Genomic DNA, 17,690 nt, shown 5'->3' on the forward strand with positions numbered 1-17,690 from the left:
GATTTGCACTTTACACCTGCAGTGCAGTCATGTGTTTCGTTGGCTGTGGAAACACATGGTCCATGTAGAGTGTTAAGTGTACATATTTCATTATTTTCGTTTAAAGAAAGTAATTTCTGCTTCATTTTACTACTTGAAAGAAAGAATTTATGCCCGATTTTCTTACACCACACTTCTGTATATTCGTAACTACTGCACAACTCTAACTGTGCAAAACCTGGTCTGGTATCGCAAGTCTTCATGACAAATGTATTAGAACCGGTAGCATTGTTGGCCTCTTCTACGATATGTATATCATTAAGTAAAATAACTGTGTCCGTGTCACTGCCCTTCATATCAAGACCTTCTGCTCTACTTCCACAGAAAAACGGTGTGTGTGTTTTTGTTTTGGTCAAATAATTGTGTGTGATATAATACGTTTGTCTTGTTCTCACTGTATCTTGGTTTCCAAGTTTGTCACTTAGGAAATTATATAATCGCAATGAGCGGTTTTCCATATTTTCCGGCGGCCATGATTCTTGAACTAAAATAGAAGAAGAAAAAAAACCCAGTTAGGTGAAATTATTTACCATTATAGACTCATTGTAAACAAATGTTTCATAGTTTTAATATTAATTTTTTTTAGTGCCTCTTTATAATTCTGAGACTAAGGTAATCTTAGAATATATAACTAGTTATGTGTCAACTAAGAAAGCTAACGGCTTTATTTATAACAAAACAATTTACAAAAAACAAACACGACAGACATGAATCAACGACAACAAATGAATTACAGAGAGTTGTCTCATTGGCACTCACACCACATCTTCCTATATCTATCTACATAACATATATGGAGGTGATGAATAAGTTTGAATGCACAAACTCTCCCCTTACAGTGTTGTTACATTATACATGTGACATAAGAACAACTTGTGTTTGAATTCGCAATTTTACCACACGCAAAATTCAAAATCAACTTATCTAATTGCAATACTTATACTGCATAAAGGGCATAATGAACTATATGATCATGATTTCCGAGATTTAGTTAATTCATTTAGTATTAAAATACAATTCATAGAGCTACGCTTTAAGGTATATAATTTTAAATAATATTAAATCGATGTTCATATCTGTTATCTCGACTTAGAAGAGAAAAATGAAGGTAATACATAAAAAATATAAATTAACTGTAGGAATAGCATGAACTTAAAAAGGAACGAGTTCGGTTGGCGTCGTCTTTGCAAGCGTCTGCTAAATCTGCACCATTTTCCATGCTAATTCACACTAATTTAAAAAAAACCAATATTCAATATGTAAAAGAACACAATTTGAAAAGTAAATCATCAGATGGCTGTCTTGGTATCTAAAGATCTAAGACGCAAAAAAAAAAAAAAAAAAAAAAAAAAGACGTCGCTTGTGAGTTGAGACAACGATATCGTATCGGCGAACCAATTCGTTATGGGGACCTTAAAATTTATGTACTGTCGATTTCCGTTATTAAAATTAGTTGATGAGATATCTGAGTGATTTCTGATTATAAATTACATTATCTTTTTTTTGTGTATATGCCAAAGTAAATATTGAAATCAGGAATTACAGTTAATTACTTAAATTTAGGAAATACGTGTAATTCCTGATTTACTTAGCTAATACAAGTAATTCCTGAAAATGCCCAGTTATTACCAGTAATTTTTAAATGAATTTGAAAACCTATTAACGAACTGTTAAACCTATGTTGTAATATGGTCCGATGATTAAAAAAGATGGTAATACATATCAGAAAGCAGTGTTGAGACATGTTAGTGATTTCGAAGAGAGATAACAAAATTGGGCAACATGCATCATTTTCGAAAAAAAATATCACTGTGAATGAGAGCTTCATCTTAATACTAGTAGACAATGTTTGGTTGCAACACATGTCAGCATAGCTAAGTCTCCAATACCAACAGAATGTCTAGCTACTCTGAAGGAAGAAAATGATCTGAATTTTGAGATGACCAACATAAACCATGGATCTGTTTCCCAAAGTAGTAACGAAGATTTGGTTGCTTCCTTTTCTTAGTTTCTAGCATCAATTAACCAAAACAATGAAAAAATTGCAAATATTCGAAAAGTGTGCATACAAAATCCAGGATTTCTCAACCGTTAGTCGTATCATGATAAGTTATTTGCTCTCATTGTGCAAATGGGCATTGATTTCTTTGTAAATTGGTGACAATGTTTGGTTGAGATGATTTGCAAATTAGACATTGTCGTTGCATGGATTATATCATTGCCTTGCATGTTGCAATTAATTTTCAGCGAGTTCCAAAAATTATAAACCAACTAATTCCCAGTTTCAAACTATAGATAAAGAGTATGCAGTCTTGAATGATTTTACCTTCTTAACCCTTAATCCCTTATGTTGCTAGTATAACTTGTCTTGATGTCTTTTTGTGCTTCTTTGTTATGTATTTGTTTGTTTTAAAGTGACAACTGTATTCCTATTTTTGACATTTTTACCAATTATGTTTTTTTGTTTTGTTCACACATCGTCAATATAATGGAATGCTATACGACTGTCATACGAGTGAGGGGTTACGCTAGCAATCAAGAATAAATCCAGGTTTGTTTTAGCAAGTTAGCTAGTTAAAAAACAAGGTTGGATTTACCATTTTCTACGTGAGAAAATGCCTGTACCAAGTCAGGAATGTGACAGTTGTTATCCGTTTGTTTGATTTGTTTGAAATTTTGTATATTACAATTTTTGTGGTTTACTTTTTTTTCCGTACTAATTTACTTTCTTTTTGGTTTCTTGATTCATTTCTCATCTAAATATCAAGTTAGTAAAAAGCTGTAAAAATGAAGAAAAAAAACAACAGTGATACAAGTAATCACTGAAACAATAAGTAAACAAAAGTAATTACTAAATTGATTAATGATTACGTGTAATTCCTAATTTCATTTATTTATTGTAGCATAAACATGCATATAATTTTCTCAAACAATAAGACACTTATTTATTATTCGTTACAGTCGAAGTATTTCTACGAAAATCGGTAAATATTTCCCCCCCTGGTATATCCAGTTTGCACAAGGAAATTTTATTCTATCTATAAATAAAACATTTCCGGTATACAGTTTCAATTTTTCAACTGATACGTTCTTTTTGTCTTTTTGCATTGAAGTAAAACTTGGTTTAACATTTGTTATTCATATTAATATAAATAGAAAATTTGAAGAGCATTGAGAATCAAGAATCATTGGATAAATTTTATAGGTATGTGACTTACATACAATACACCTCGCCATATGACTCCTATAGAAATGTATGCATGCTTTTGATAAAAATAAGATCAATATATATTTGAGATCAATGTACAATGATCTATCTCCCTTTACAACTATACTATAATTTTTTTCTCGCATTGTTTGAACTCAACCTATGAGGTATTTTTTATCAAATCATGCCTTGCAGAATAAGGAAATACCACACAATTCGAAAACCCATACATTGCCGAAGTTTACCCTCACTAAGGAGAGGCAAACGATAGGCACTTTTTGACAATCTGATTAAAAACATATCCTGTTTCTAAACTTCGCTTGCAAGTCGGGTTCCGTTTTTTTTTAATCAAGTTGAGTTGTAAGCTAAACGAAAATTTACTCGTCATGTATATAAAGTCATCATAGATACCAGGCCTGAAATTTTGTACTGCAGACACGCGTTTCTTCTTCAGTAAACAACACGCGTTTCCAAGTGGACTAATTTAATTGGATCAGTGACAATTTATAAAAAATGTATTAATTTCATGATTATCCCTATTGTCTGAAGTTGTAATTGAGAAAATTGAAAATGAATTAACTTTTTAAAACAACAGATGTTGACATTCCGAACCGCTTTAGATTATTCAATCACATTTTTGCAGTTTTTGGTATTTTCAACTTCAAATTGATACCTGTCTTCAAAATAACATGCACAATTTCATGGGCAATATCATATTTAGAAAAAACAATGTCGATACATTTACTTCCCGTTGAAACTTTTACAACGCTAGTAATTATGAAAAGGTTTACTTGTTCGGCTTTATAAATATTTTGATATGAGCGTCACTGATGAGTCTTATGTAGACGAAACGCGCATCTGGCGTACTAAATTATAATCCTGGTACCTTTGATAATTATTTAAACATTACAAAAAGTGGATTTCCATCAAAATTCGTTCAGTAAGAAATATCGAAAGATGTAAAGTAACTTATTATACTATAACCTGTATTTTTTTTATTGTTCCGTGTTCATTTATCTTGGGTGGTTCTATATTATCTCAATTGCAATCGTCACACATATTTTTTATTAATCATATGTTTGCTTGCGTTTGTAATGTTAAGAACGAAGAGTTAATTTAACTAGTCTTTTATTGTTTTCAACATTTTGAAATTGAAAAAAAAACCTCATCGATACATAAAACTCAATTCATACATTATTTTCAGTTAATCGTCAAATAGTTCAGACACCTGCCTTATTGTAACGCTATCAGTTGAAGGAATGGTTTATGTATACCTTGATACTTATGTATATGACGTTGATCCACAAGAGTCAAAACTGATCAAAGTATGTCAGACTCTTCAAGTCATGTTCGCAGCTAATCCTTTTAACAAACTAACCTTAATTTGGTTTCCTGAACTATTGCGAGACAGTTCCTATTATGTTGTAGTTCAAATCATAAGCTCTTGTTCACTATTATGATGCAGGAAAACATATCATCATTACTGATAAATGTTTATAATTTCCGCAAACAAGTCTCCATTGTTATAAATCGACGCCAGTGTTCACACCTTTATCTATATTTATCCCAGTTATTGTACTTCTATGAAACAGGTAAATATTGTTTTCTGTGAAAACACACAAATTGCACAAGGCTTTTATATCATTGTATTTATTTAAATAAAATATTTCCGGCTTTTTAATTCAATTTCCCTACATTTGTAAATTGTCATCTTTCAGATTAAATTATGCAACTTTCAAATTATCTTATGTTTTTTTTATTTCGTTCTATATATTATTCAGATTTGAACATCAGTTTCGAGGAAAAGTAAAAAAACGGAAAATCTCACATACATTAAACGAATGGATAACAACTGTCATATTCCTTACTTGGTTCAGGCATTTTCTTATTTAGAAATATTTTGTTTTATAGCTAACTAAAACCTTTAACTTTAATGACAACGATTCTGTAGAAAATAAGCAGACATAATGTAGAATGGGGTACCGCAGTCATCATTGTGTTATAATCTTAATTATAAAAAAGAGGATGTGGTATGCTTGCTGATGAGACAACTCTCCACAAGAGACCAAAAAATGACACAGAGATTAACAACTATAGGTCACCTTACGGCCTTCAACAATGAACAAAGCCCATACCGCATAGTCAGTTATAAAAGGCTCCGAAATAACAATGTAAAACAATTCAAATGAGAAAACTAACGGCCTTATTTATGTTAAAAAAAATGAACCAAACACAAATATGTAACACTTAAACAAACGACAACAACTGAACTACAGGCTCATGACTTAGGACAGGCTCATTTCTTAATCATCATAAAAAGACACACAAAAGGCATATAGACAAAGCACATTATCAAAAAAAAAATGTAGCATAGCACAAAAACACAATGATAGAATGTAACAGTACGGAGCCACATCAAATGTTTATCAACAAAAATAAAGTAAGCAGTAAAAGTAATATCCATCAAGAGAAATAAAAGAATACTATAATATAGGGACGAAAGATACCAGAAAGTTAAACTCATAAATCGAAAATAAACTGACAACGTCTTTGCTTAAAATGAAAAAGACAAACAGACAAATATCAGTACACAAGAAACAACATAGAAAACTAAAGACTGAGCAACACGAACCCCTCTAAAACTGGGGTAGTCTCAGGTGTTCTGGAAGGGTAGGCGGAGCCTGCTCCACAAGTGGCACCCGTCGTGTTCATCAGATTATTACTAATCCCGTAATAATCTAATTCGGTAGGTAATATTCGTGAAAATGGAATGAACATATTCGATATCATCTGTGAAACGGTTATTCCATAACGGTCAACCAACTCGTGATAGGAAGGGATGATTTCAGCTTCACCATTTGGAACACTTTGTTTAAAAGCGTCATTGTGAGCAGCAACCCATTATCAATGAAATAATGATAGGAAATAAAAGCACGAGGATATCGTATCAAATGGGAGATATATACTGCGTATATAGACGCTGATGGAATGGTGCTACATAGATTTCGAAAGTTTACAATTGGGAAGCTGATATCATCTCGTTTGTAGTAAAGTTTGTTTTCAACCGACCCTCTTGGTCAATTTCTAGATGTAATTGAAGATATGAGGCAGATATGTATCCCTTTTCTCTAGTTCGATTGGATAGCTGTATTCAACATAGTCACCAAATTTTGAATTATAACACGTTATTAAGATGATAAACAACGTCAGTAAGCTATTGCTTACCTTGAACAAGGAAAGAAAATTTGGAAAGCAAAACAATATTTTCTATATACTAAAATAAGCTAGCAAAATGATTTACAGCTGTTGGCTAAAAATGTTCGTTTTATACGAAATTACCAGAACACAAATCATGAGGTCTCATCAGTATTTGTGAAGACTTTATAAGAATTTAACATCTGCTGATAATTGGAAGAACTAACTATTAACTCAATAAGTTAGTTTATCACGCTGGAATTCCTTGCTTTTGAACGATATCAGGTGTTCTCTAAATATTCGGCTTTAAATATTTCTAATGCGGGCAAATCCAGAAAAGAGCTTCGGACGAATGCAATTTTTCATGGGTTGCTTAAATTTTTACAGCACTGGTTCGATACCTCTGCTGATTGACTATGTATCAGTCCTCGATGGTATTGCTAGCTCAGTAATCAGTACCTCGGTCCTGGCAATATTGAATTGTCCGTTTATAATGTCAACATTAACGGTACCAACGTTTCTGGTATTTCGACAATAAATGTGTCTTCAGTGATTTTTGAGACCAAACTTTTTCAAAATCCGCAGTTTTGCTAAAAGATGAAGAGCTATAAAAATGATTAAAAAAAGTATAGCCAAAGCTGAACAAGGAAACAGAGCATTACATGAGGGAGATATATTCCTTAATTTCAAATAATATAAAAAAAACTGAAACAGGAAATTGTAATAACCAAAAATATGTATGTTGTTGTCAGTAACAAAGTTCTGGTTACTTGGCTGGCTAACAGTCCGCGAGAAGAGGCATATAACCAGTGGAAGTAATATCCCTAACGGTACCATTTATCTGCACAAAATGCGCTATCGACAGTAAATGTCTCTTCAGTATGTTCGAAGCCAAAACATTTGAAAATCTAAAACTTATCAAAAAGATGAAATCTATTGTAAAACAGGACAAACAAGTATAGCCGAGTGAACTTTCAAAATCATAGCTTTGAATGAGGATTTTTTCCCAAAAAATAAAGTTATAAATGGTTAAGAAACTAAGGTTTCAACTCCCTCATGTAAAGTTGACAACATATGATTTTTGCTATTCTTTAAGGTACTTTTTTGTCATATAGCTCTTCAACCGTCTCGGTTTCGGTTTTGGTTCTGATACATACTTGTCTTTCATATATTTGTCTATGAGCGTTCTAATGAAGGTGAACGATCAAGAAAAAATATTTTACACATGTCATTTATAAATTGTTATTTTCACTTTTTAGAGCTCTTGGTCAATATCACTGCTGGTGGACAATCAGTTCACGCAGTATTACAAACTAAGGTTTCAACTCCTTTTAGATGAAATTGACCAAATATGGATATTTCTATGATCTTAGGTCCTTTTTTATCATGAAGTTCTTAAAATTGTTTATAAGTTCTTGCCCAATCTTAACTTTTAGATATTCAGTAAGGAGCGTTCCTAATGAAGGCAAATCCAGAAAAGCGCTTCAGAATAGTCTTTTACGAAGCTGTACCCTTAACCATATCAAAGATTAAGTGTCGATGAACCGAATGTCAGGTTTTGAAAACTAATAATTATTAAATATTAGTAAATATAAGGTCAATATATCTTTTGAAGATATTTCAAATACATGTTATTCACATATTTTGTATTGTCGTTCAATCAACAGGTTCCACTACCCTAACGCCGACGTATTCTAGTCTTTTTTCTATCTTTTTCGTCTTGTTAAATTCTTGAGATATGTTTGACAAACTTTACTACTTTTTGCATAACCCTTACGATGTTGCAATGTTGTATTAGCATGATTTTGTTATATTGAATACCACACAAATTGTCTATTGTAAACGATTAAAGAAATGGGGAAATTCGGTATAATTGCCATTGAAACTAGTCATCAGAGTCCATATGACGATGAGGTTAGCAATTATGTGGTCATTTTTTTTTATATAAATTACCTGTTTACAAAGCTTTGAATTTTTCGAAAAACTAAGGATTTTCTTATCCCAGGCATATATTACCGTAGCCGTATTTGACACAATTTTTTGGAATTTTGGATCCTCAATGCTCTTTAACTTTGTACTTGTTTGGCTATATAAATATTTTGATATGAGCGTCACTGATGAGTATTATGCAGACGAAACGCGCGTCTGGCGTACTAAATTAGAATACTGGTACCTTTGATAACTATTAGCAACTATAGTTTACCTTTGTTGACGAAACATTGCATTTATAGCAGAACCTTTATTATACATGCATATAATCCTAATTTTTCTTTCATGAATATTTATAGAAATATATGTAGTTTTATAGTTTTATAGTTTTTTTTTATTGCATTGCGTGATTCTGTTGTATAATGATTCGTGACTTTGTTTTGTCTTCTTAATCGATTAATGAGATTTGAACATATGTTAACAATTGTTGCCTTAATCTAAATTTTGTGACTGGTATTTTTCAGACTGAAACAACAAATCCAGCTAACTGTCACATAATACCACATGTATAATAATTTTCGTATAAGTCCCGTGATCTGAAGGCTTCATAGTAGAAGCAACAGAGTAAAGATTGAAATTTATTTGTGGTAACGAAATACCCGACTTAATACTTTAGCAGTGATATAAAGATTAGGCTCGTTGAACTAAATAACATCATTTATACATGGATATAGCATACGAGATGGGAGATGAGATATATAAACTCCAGGGGATGGAACCAAATCATTCATCAACAACAGAAAACTAAGCATGGTCCTTTTTGTCGTAAATTTAAGTATAGAAGTGCATTTTGTAGTTTGGCCATAAACAGTAATCGGTAACACTATAGGAACAATTCTGCAACTAAAAACTGCAATTGGTGACCACTGGAATACCTACAAACTGTCGACAAACTATGTAGCCGAAACTATGTAGTACAGGTGTTGTCCTGTGCAAATGTTATAGCTTTAATCGACTCATCATGCTCATGGAATAATCAAAACTATCGACTGAATTGTAAGGACCACCAAAAGCGTGTAATTTATCTAAACCATATGATTAATGTTTACACTGCAGAAATGATTATTCTCATTATTGTCCAAATAAATGCCTATTTGAAAAAGATTATGGAAAGCTGTTTGATTATACTAAGGATTCTAGTTAAAATAACTGAAAGATTAGTTGTAAAATACTCCCTAAAGGCTGATATGAAACAATATTTGATTTTTATGGCGTAGTTTATATATCCAATACAAAGAAGGGTCCTTCATATGACCAGAAGAGGGGTTAGACGGGGTTGTAGTAATGATCTGATAGTTGACGTTGGTCTCTCTGTAGAGTGCACAGACTTAAATGAAGAAAAAATATTATTTTTGAGCTTTGTGTAGATTTTATTTTATACCATCACCTGATTGTTAGCTGATTTTGTGGCAAAACCGAGCACAAACAGAAGTGTGAGTACCTAAAGATTTTTTTTTCCATTCTAGGAATGGCATATTAGCAACCAAATTATTACTTTCTAATTTACTTTCCAAATGTTTTCAGATTTTACTGGGTTGTCCCTTGTGGACGGTTTCAAGTGGTTTGAATTTTAACATTTAATATGTATATGTATTATTCTTATAAAAATAGTTAAAGGGTAATCTTTCATTTTCAGAAGGGGTACAGATGTTCCGTATGAACTTTTGTGATTAGGAGATATATATTTTCCTGGTGGGAAAAATGAGAACATGAAATGTAGAAAACAACTCATGTCCCCTCTCAATCATAGCACAATATTGGAAAAAAAATACCTTTTATTATCTTTATTATTCCTGAGTTACCAGGATAAAATACTTGCGTTATTTCAATAGTTGGGGTTTGTTGCTGTGTAAAAGAGGGACGAAAGATACCAAAGGGACAGTCAAACTCGTAAATCTAAAACAAACTGACAACGCCATGGCTAAAAATGAAAAAGACAAACAGAAAAACAATAGTACACATGACACAACATAGAAAACTAAAGAATAAACAACACGAACCCCACCAAAAACTAGGGGTGATCTCAGGTGCTCCGGAAGGGTAAGCAGATCCTGCTCCACATGCGGCACCCGTCGTGTTGCTTATGTGATTACAAATCCGGTAAATAGTCTAATTCGGTAGGTCAAATTCACGAAAGGGAAGGGGATTGTAGTTACGACGTAAGGAACATATCCGATATCATTTGTGAAACGGTTATTCCATAACGGTCAACCAACTCGTGATGGCGTCCGTCAAATTTACGAAGGGATGATTTCAACTTCACCATTTGGAACTCTTGGTTTAATAGCTTCCTTGTGAGCAGTAACCCTCTATCAAGAAAATCATGATAGGAAACGCAAGCACGGGAATATCGTATCAATTGGGAAATATATACCCCGTTTGCAGGTGCTGCTGGAATGTTGCTACTTAGAAATGGAAAGTTCACAATTGGAAAGCTGAAATCATCTCTTTTGTCGTTAAGTTTTGTCTTCAACCGACCCTCATTGTCAATTTCTATATGTAAGTCAAGATATGAAGCCGACTTAACTGTATCTGTAGTATCCTTTATCTCCAATTCGATGGGATAGATGCGATCCACATAGTCACCAAATATTGAATTGTTTAGTGAAAGAACGTTATCTATATAGCGGAAAGTAGAGTTAAAGGATATTGCTAACTTCTTATCCTTCTTCCTTAGAAGTTCCTGCATGAATTCATCCTCATAATAATAAAGAAACAAGTCAGCAATTAGAGGGGCACAGTTTGTTCCCATTGGGATGCCGACAGTCTGTTGAAAAACACGTCCTCCGAACGTAACAAATATGTTGTAAATCAAGAAATCAAGCATCTTGATCATATCGGTTTCAGAGATTTTTTTGTTTGAATCAGAGTGATTCTACAAAAGTAGGATTTATATCCCTCCCTACGACAAAATACTTGTATCTACGTTGGCCATTCTTTTTTCATGAAGCAAAGTAATACCAACTCTTTTAATTTGTCTTTTAGTTTGGAATGTGGAATACTTGTGTAAAGAGTAGAAAAGTCAAATGTTTTAATACTGTTACAAGATGAAAGAGAGTTAGATTGTATGCACTCTAAGAGATCTTTGGAATTTTTAAGTATCCACATCTGATTGACGCCACCTCTGGAATAAGCAGTTTCACAATAACTTTGAAGCCCGTCTTTGATTGCTGATAAGATGGATGTTTATAATTTAGAAAGGGGTTTCGTGGAGCACTTGGCAGACCCAGCAATATACCGTTGTTTGTAAGGACACTTATGTAGTTTAGGTATCCAATACAGTGATGGAAGATCCAGTTCTTCATCTGTTTTCAATCATTATTTTGTTCATATATTGCGTCGTTATTTTTTTCTTTTGAGCTGTTTTATATTTGTAATTTCATGGCCTTTCATAAGTGACGAAATGGCTTTGTTTACTTTTGAAGGCCGTACATATACCTATAGTTAATGTATGTGTCATCTGGTCTCTTGTGGAGAGTTGTCCCATTGGCAGTCATACCACTTTTTTAATTTTTATATTCATTGTACCTTTCACGTTTAGATGTCCTCTTTAAACTGTTTTAAACGAAAAAATAAAATTAAAAACAAACAAGATTAGAAATATTGTGACTGTATATGCCAATTCATTCATAAACATTTTATAACTGTCAAGTGCAATGTTTTGTTTAAGTTTCATACTGCTTTCGTATGAAGTCTATCATTTTTAGATATTTAAATTGATTTGAACCGTCCAATGCCAAAGCTTTTTTGTGACAATTTCCGGCTTCCGACAAGTCACCTTTCAGATAGCACGTAATACCAAGAAGGGTGTAACATTCTGCGTTCATGACATGATTACCAATATATTGATTGGTTTCAATGAATGATTTCATATCATGTAAAGAATCAAAACATTTCTGCATCTTCTTCAACTTTAGTAAACTTATAAAACGTAAAAATAATGTATAAACAACCGGAGGTTTCTGGATATATCTCTTGTGGTCTACTTCAGGTCTCATTTCATCAGGAATTAAAAATGAGTTGCGTTGTATATTGCGCTTAAATCAGTATCATTACATCTCCGTGGTAAATAGTCGATGGTAATCTTATCCTCACTGTAATACAGTTTTTCTTGTTTCTCTTCCGTAATCTTTGATAACACATAGTCAGTGATTTGGAGTGAAACTGAATATTTCCTAACACAATAATAGAATGTAGCTAAATAATTCCAACCCGATACGGCATCACTGCTAACTTTTGACGAAGGGTAATATCTTCTTTAAAATTTGATAATGTAGTTTATTTTCACATTGGGTAACATACTGGTAGGTAAAACGGGTACCAATGTTACGACACAACGTATTGAATATACAAAATATAAACCGGTCGTGTTTTCGCTTTAGCAGCTCCAAAGTATAAATCAATATCTGTTTTGGTGTAAGTATGTTTGTAGATGTTGGCTGGCCACATAGAAGCATAAATCTTACTTCATTAAGCTTGGTTAGATTGGCGAAACATTTAGAACACTTAATCATGTTTGTTACAGTTAATGTAGGCGACAAGTTTTGGGATACATGTACATATAGAGGCGCAATGAAAAAGACGGACATAAAACTTGACGAAACAAGACATGCAGGGAAATTTTTATACAATCGAACTATTGTCATTTTCAAATTATTCCAATCTGGTTTAGTAAATCTACGTTCAAACATATTCCTTTCCGTTATAAAATAATGCGGCACAGTATTGTGTTTTACGTAGTATATTTACGAACATAGAAGCTTATTAAATTTCAGATTTCGTTCAATCACGTCTTTTAACAATATTTTTAGAAGGGCATAAACTAAAAGCTGTGTATGAGTAAAAGAAAAACACTAGCAGTATTTCAGCTACTGTGAATGCAGCTCGCCATTCTATATCTTCATTTTGTGACAGCTTGTAGCCTATTGGAACAAAACATACCCCGCTGTCAATAATTATTTTCTGCAGTGTTTCTGTCGGCCAACGTCGTTTCCTGATTACCCAGTCTTGTGCTTGTTGAATGAAGGATCTGCCCTTTATGCCAACAGTAAAGTCATGTGTTTTATTTCTTGTAGACATGCATGGCCCATGTATAGTGTTAACGAGTATATACTGCATTATTCTTGTTTAAAGACATTAATGTTTGAATCATTTTACTACTTAAAAGAAAGAATTTGGGTCCTATTTTCTTACACCACACATCAGTATATTCGTAACTACTGCACAACTCTAACAGTGTAAAACCTCGTCTGGTATCACAAGTCCTCATGACAATTGTATTAGAATCGTAAGTATTGGTGACATCTTCAACAATGTGTATATCATTATGTAAGGTAATCATGTCCGTGTCACTGCCCTTCATGTCAAGACCTTCTCCTTTACTTCCACAAATCACCTGTGTGTGCGTTTTTGTGTTGCTTAAATAATTGTGTGTTATATAATAAGTTCGTCTTGTTCTTACTGTATCTTTGGTTCCAATTTTGTTACTTAGAAAATCATATAATCTCAATGAAACGTTTTCCATTTTTTATATCATGAGACTGAAAAGGAAATAAAATCAGCGTAAACTACATATTCCAGTACATAATCAATGAATAAAACCTAACATTAGCAATAAGCTTAGAGTAACATTTTCTGTTACATGTTATAAGCAGTGTCATTTTAAGAAAGCGGTGCAAAAGTATCCCTACTTGTTGTATACAAAACAGATGTCGAACTAATTTTGCCAAAATCTAAAAAAATGTTTTAATTACAATACTTATACTTTTTCCTAGTAAAAAAAATCATTTGATTTTATCAGTTCGACAAATTGCTTTATTTACTGAGCATTAGAATTTCATCGACAAAGCTATAAACATTAATATATTATAAAAAAAAACGTAACCAAATATATTAAATAATAGATAGCATATTATTAGAAAAGACCATGCACAGCTATGAGATGGAATAGAATAAAAAAACCTATTAAAATATTCGATCCTCGATCTTTTTTTTAGACTAAAACACTTGAATTCTTAGAATCTAGTACGTACAATCTGCGATAAATCTGCCAACTATTGTTGTATATCAATCTGTATGAAAATCGAGTACACATTTGGAAGCACATGCAACTATCGATACATTGTCGTTCGCAACGGGTAAATATGTGGGTTCAAATATCCTTGCTATTTAATATGTATTCGCATTTCTTCTTTTTTTTAACTGTGCTTATTGATATTTTTTACTCTAACTATAAAAGAGGGACGAAAGATACCAAAGGGACAGTCATACTCATAAATCTAAAACAAACTGACAACGTTATAACCTGTGAATGCATTTTTTTGAAAGTTCAAAGTTTACAATGTGGAATATGTATTATAAAAAAAATGATTCTTAAGTTATATGAAAACAATAGTTGCTCTAATCAATCGAAATGATAATTCTGTTAATACTGTTCACAAAATTTTATTTTTTTGAAATATTAAGGCTTTTCTACCTCAGGCATAGATTACTTTAGTTGTATTTGGCATAACTTTTAAGAACTTATGCTCTTCAGCTTCGTACTTTAATTTGCTTTTTTAACATTTTTTGGATTCGAGAGTCTCTGATGAGTCTTTTGTAGACGAAACGCACGTCTGGCGTACATACAAAATTTAGTCCTGGTATCTATGATGAGTTTATCTAATAGACCAATTCCCTTGAATTCATATTCCTAAATTCATACAAAATGTGTTTTCACTTCGTGATTTTACATCCGCGGCAAATCATGGAAATAGAGAACTCCAACAGTTATGGAAAGCAGATAAAAAAGAATGAACAAAAAAACGTAAAATTAACTGCTATTTAGCTTAATGCAAATTCGCTTTTTTTTTTATCCCCCTCATTAAAAGAGTCACTGAATTCAAAACGTTGGTTGAAAGTATTTGTTTGAGTACATTTACAGATGAGCATATAACTCATTCCATGTATCATATTTCATTTTTCTTATTTATTTGAGTTTTGACTCCGGTTTCCGCTGTTGTGAAGCTATCTGATAATGTCAATTTCATATTTCAATCTAGTGGGAAATAGTGCGATTGACATTTTGAGTATATAAATTTCCACATGGGTATGGATTTCTGTTCACTGCTTGCACACTGGTATTGAATCATGAATAGACTGCATCTTTATTTACTGTGAATGGTCGCAATTTATGTAACAAAGATCTCATATTTCGTCCTTTTATATTTTATATACAAAGGATTGAGTCAAGCGATTAATTGCTTCTCGTTATTCCTCTAATATATATGTATCGATTAAACTATAAATGAATTAGATGAAAACCATGATCGTTATAAAGCCCGACTTGGTACAGGCCCAAAATAGGATAGGTGAGCACGAACCCTCAATTTTGTCACAATCACAAATCAAGCCCATGTCAGATACTAACTTTAAACAGGATGACTTCTGAAAAGAACAAAGTGCATGATACGGAAAGCAGAGTATATGATTTTTAACATACTACAAAAAACTATTACGGCATTTACAGCTCCTGGTTGGACATTTCCTTGCAGGAAGAAATAAACTTACAGAATATGCATAGGGAATTATTTTCGAAGTATTGAAATGAATGCGGGATCTGTAAATCTGTAAACATAACTTTATAACACAAACAGGAAAGTTGGTCGAAGGCAAAGAACCTCTGACATGTACAATGTATGACAGTCCCATAATAGTCCATTATTTGACAACGATGTGTGAACAAAACAAACAGATGTTTTATTTAAAAATGTCAAAAGTAACAGCTGTCAACATGATGTTATAACAAATATGTCAACAAAGAAAACCAAACAGGCATTTTGAAAAAAAGCACATTAGCAAATATGAAAGACAAGAATACACAAATTTACCCTAACACTATAACAAAATGCCAGGATATATAGGTACCGAGCCACGTCAAATGCATAATACTAAAAATAGACTACACAGTTAAAGTAATAATATGCAACGACAAAGACTTAATATATAGATTGACATCCTATATGGTGACCTTTATTTTTTGCACTTTGTTCTTTTGGTGTCTTAGTGGAAATCGTTTCACGTTTTCTAAAATGTATTTTATGAAAGTCAGGTTTATTTTAGTTACAACGATATAATTTAAGTTAGCTTTGTCAATCTTCAAAATGAAAAAAAAAATCCATTTTTGATTCTCAAAAGTAGAAAATGTATCTTTCTTAAATAAATCAGACTCAACTCATTTGATAGTTTTGTCAGCTGTTTATCTTTAATTACGTATCTTACAGTTATCATCCGGAAGCAAGTAACAATCTATCTCTTCGAGACAAAATCAAATTAGTTTAAACATATTTATTTATAGTGGATTGGGAAACATGTTTTACAACTTATATTAATCCCTTTCCACTTTGCGGGTGCGAGTGCTGCCTTGTAGCGGCATTAGCCTACTCTTTTTCGAAATCTACAAGGGTGTCTTTAACGTGCAAGAGATATGGCTCTCTCTTAACATGGGTCAGCCATTTATCGTCCCCGTCCGACGGACTATCATCGTTTCCTCAAGACCATACTCTCAAATGGTGTCAAGGAAAAACCGAAAATTGAGTTCCTGAAATTTTCATCCCAAACGGGAATCGACCCAGGAACCTTGTGTTAGTAGTCCGATGCCCTAACCACTACACCACGGCTCTCTGTTAAGATCGTAACTGAAAATATTCCAGTTTCATCGTCTTTACCAGTAAAAGAATGTTTGCTTTTTAATTAAACTTGTTCAATTGGTTATACTCACATGCATCATATATTACATTCAACGTATTAATGTTTCTTCGTGCTTCATAAAACCGATATCAGAACGGCTTTTAGTTGTTTAATTTGTTGTTCGACGTACACAATTGTCGTCTTTTATTGAGCATAGTTGTTTAGTTGTCTTGTTTTGTTGCTGCCTCTTCATTGCTTCTTGTCATATAGGTTTATACGTTACATTGCTAGTTTGATTAGAACTTTATATAAGCTTTGAAGCATCTTTCATTTTTGTATGTAAGAGTCAAAATTTTCAGATGTTATAATTCATTTTAGGTGTTACTGTATTTTCATTTTGCTCGTCGTGTTTTGCAGATCTTCAGATGCTTTAGTTTTAGATGTTGAGTGTTCATCAACATTTAAAACAGCTTTAGTTCTAAATGTTGTAGCATTATCAGAATTGGTTCAATGGTAAAGATTTCAACTGTTTTTTTTTCTCTATTTCTATATAATGTCTATCTGCATACATTACGTCATTTTTACTTGTTAA

The 17,690-nt window shown here is 32.5% G+C and overlaps 1 protein-coding gene across 2 annotated transcripts in view; it reads right to left on the bottom strand.

The window, feature by feature from the left end:
• The window catches only part of LOC134701566 (differentially expressed in FDCP 8 homolog), a 29,144-nt gene extending 24,323 nt beyond the window's left edge, over positions 1-4,821 (bottom strand). Inside the window, exons 1-2 of one of the 2 annotated variants that reach the window (XM_063562695.1) lie at positions 4,626-4,821; positions 167-523 (exon numbers count right to left, since the gene is read on the bottom strand). In XM_063562695.1, the coding sequence (XP_063418765.1) occupies positions 167-497 (331 nt within the window). In that variant the 5' untranslated portion in view covers positions 498-523; positions 4,626-4,821. The remainder of the gene's footprint in view (positions 1-166; positions 524-4,625) is intronic. The other variant, XM_063562700.1, reaches the window with a different exon arrangement.
• Positions 4,822-17,690: the final 12,869 nt, after the last annotated feature.

The sequence above is a fragment of the Mytilus trossulus genome, unplaced genomic scaffold, assembly GCF_036588685.1.
Source record: "Mytilus trossulus isolate FHL-02 unplaced genomic scaffold, PNRI_Mtr1.1.1.hap1 h1tg000247l__unscaffolded, whole genome shotgun sequence".
NCBI lineage: Eukaryota > Metazoa > Mollusca > Bivalvia > Mytilida > Mytilidae > Mytilus > Mytilus trossulus.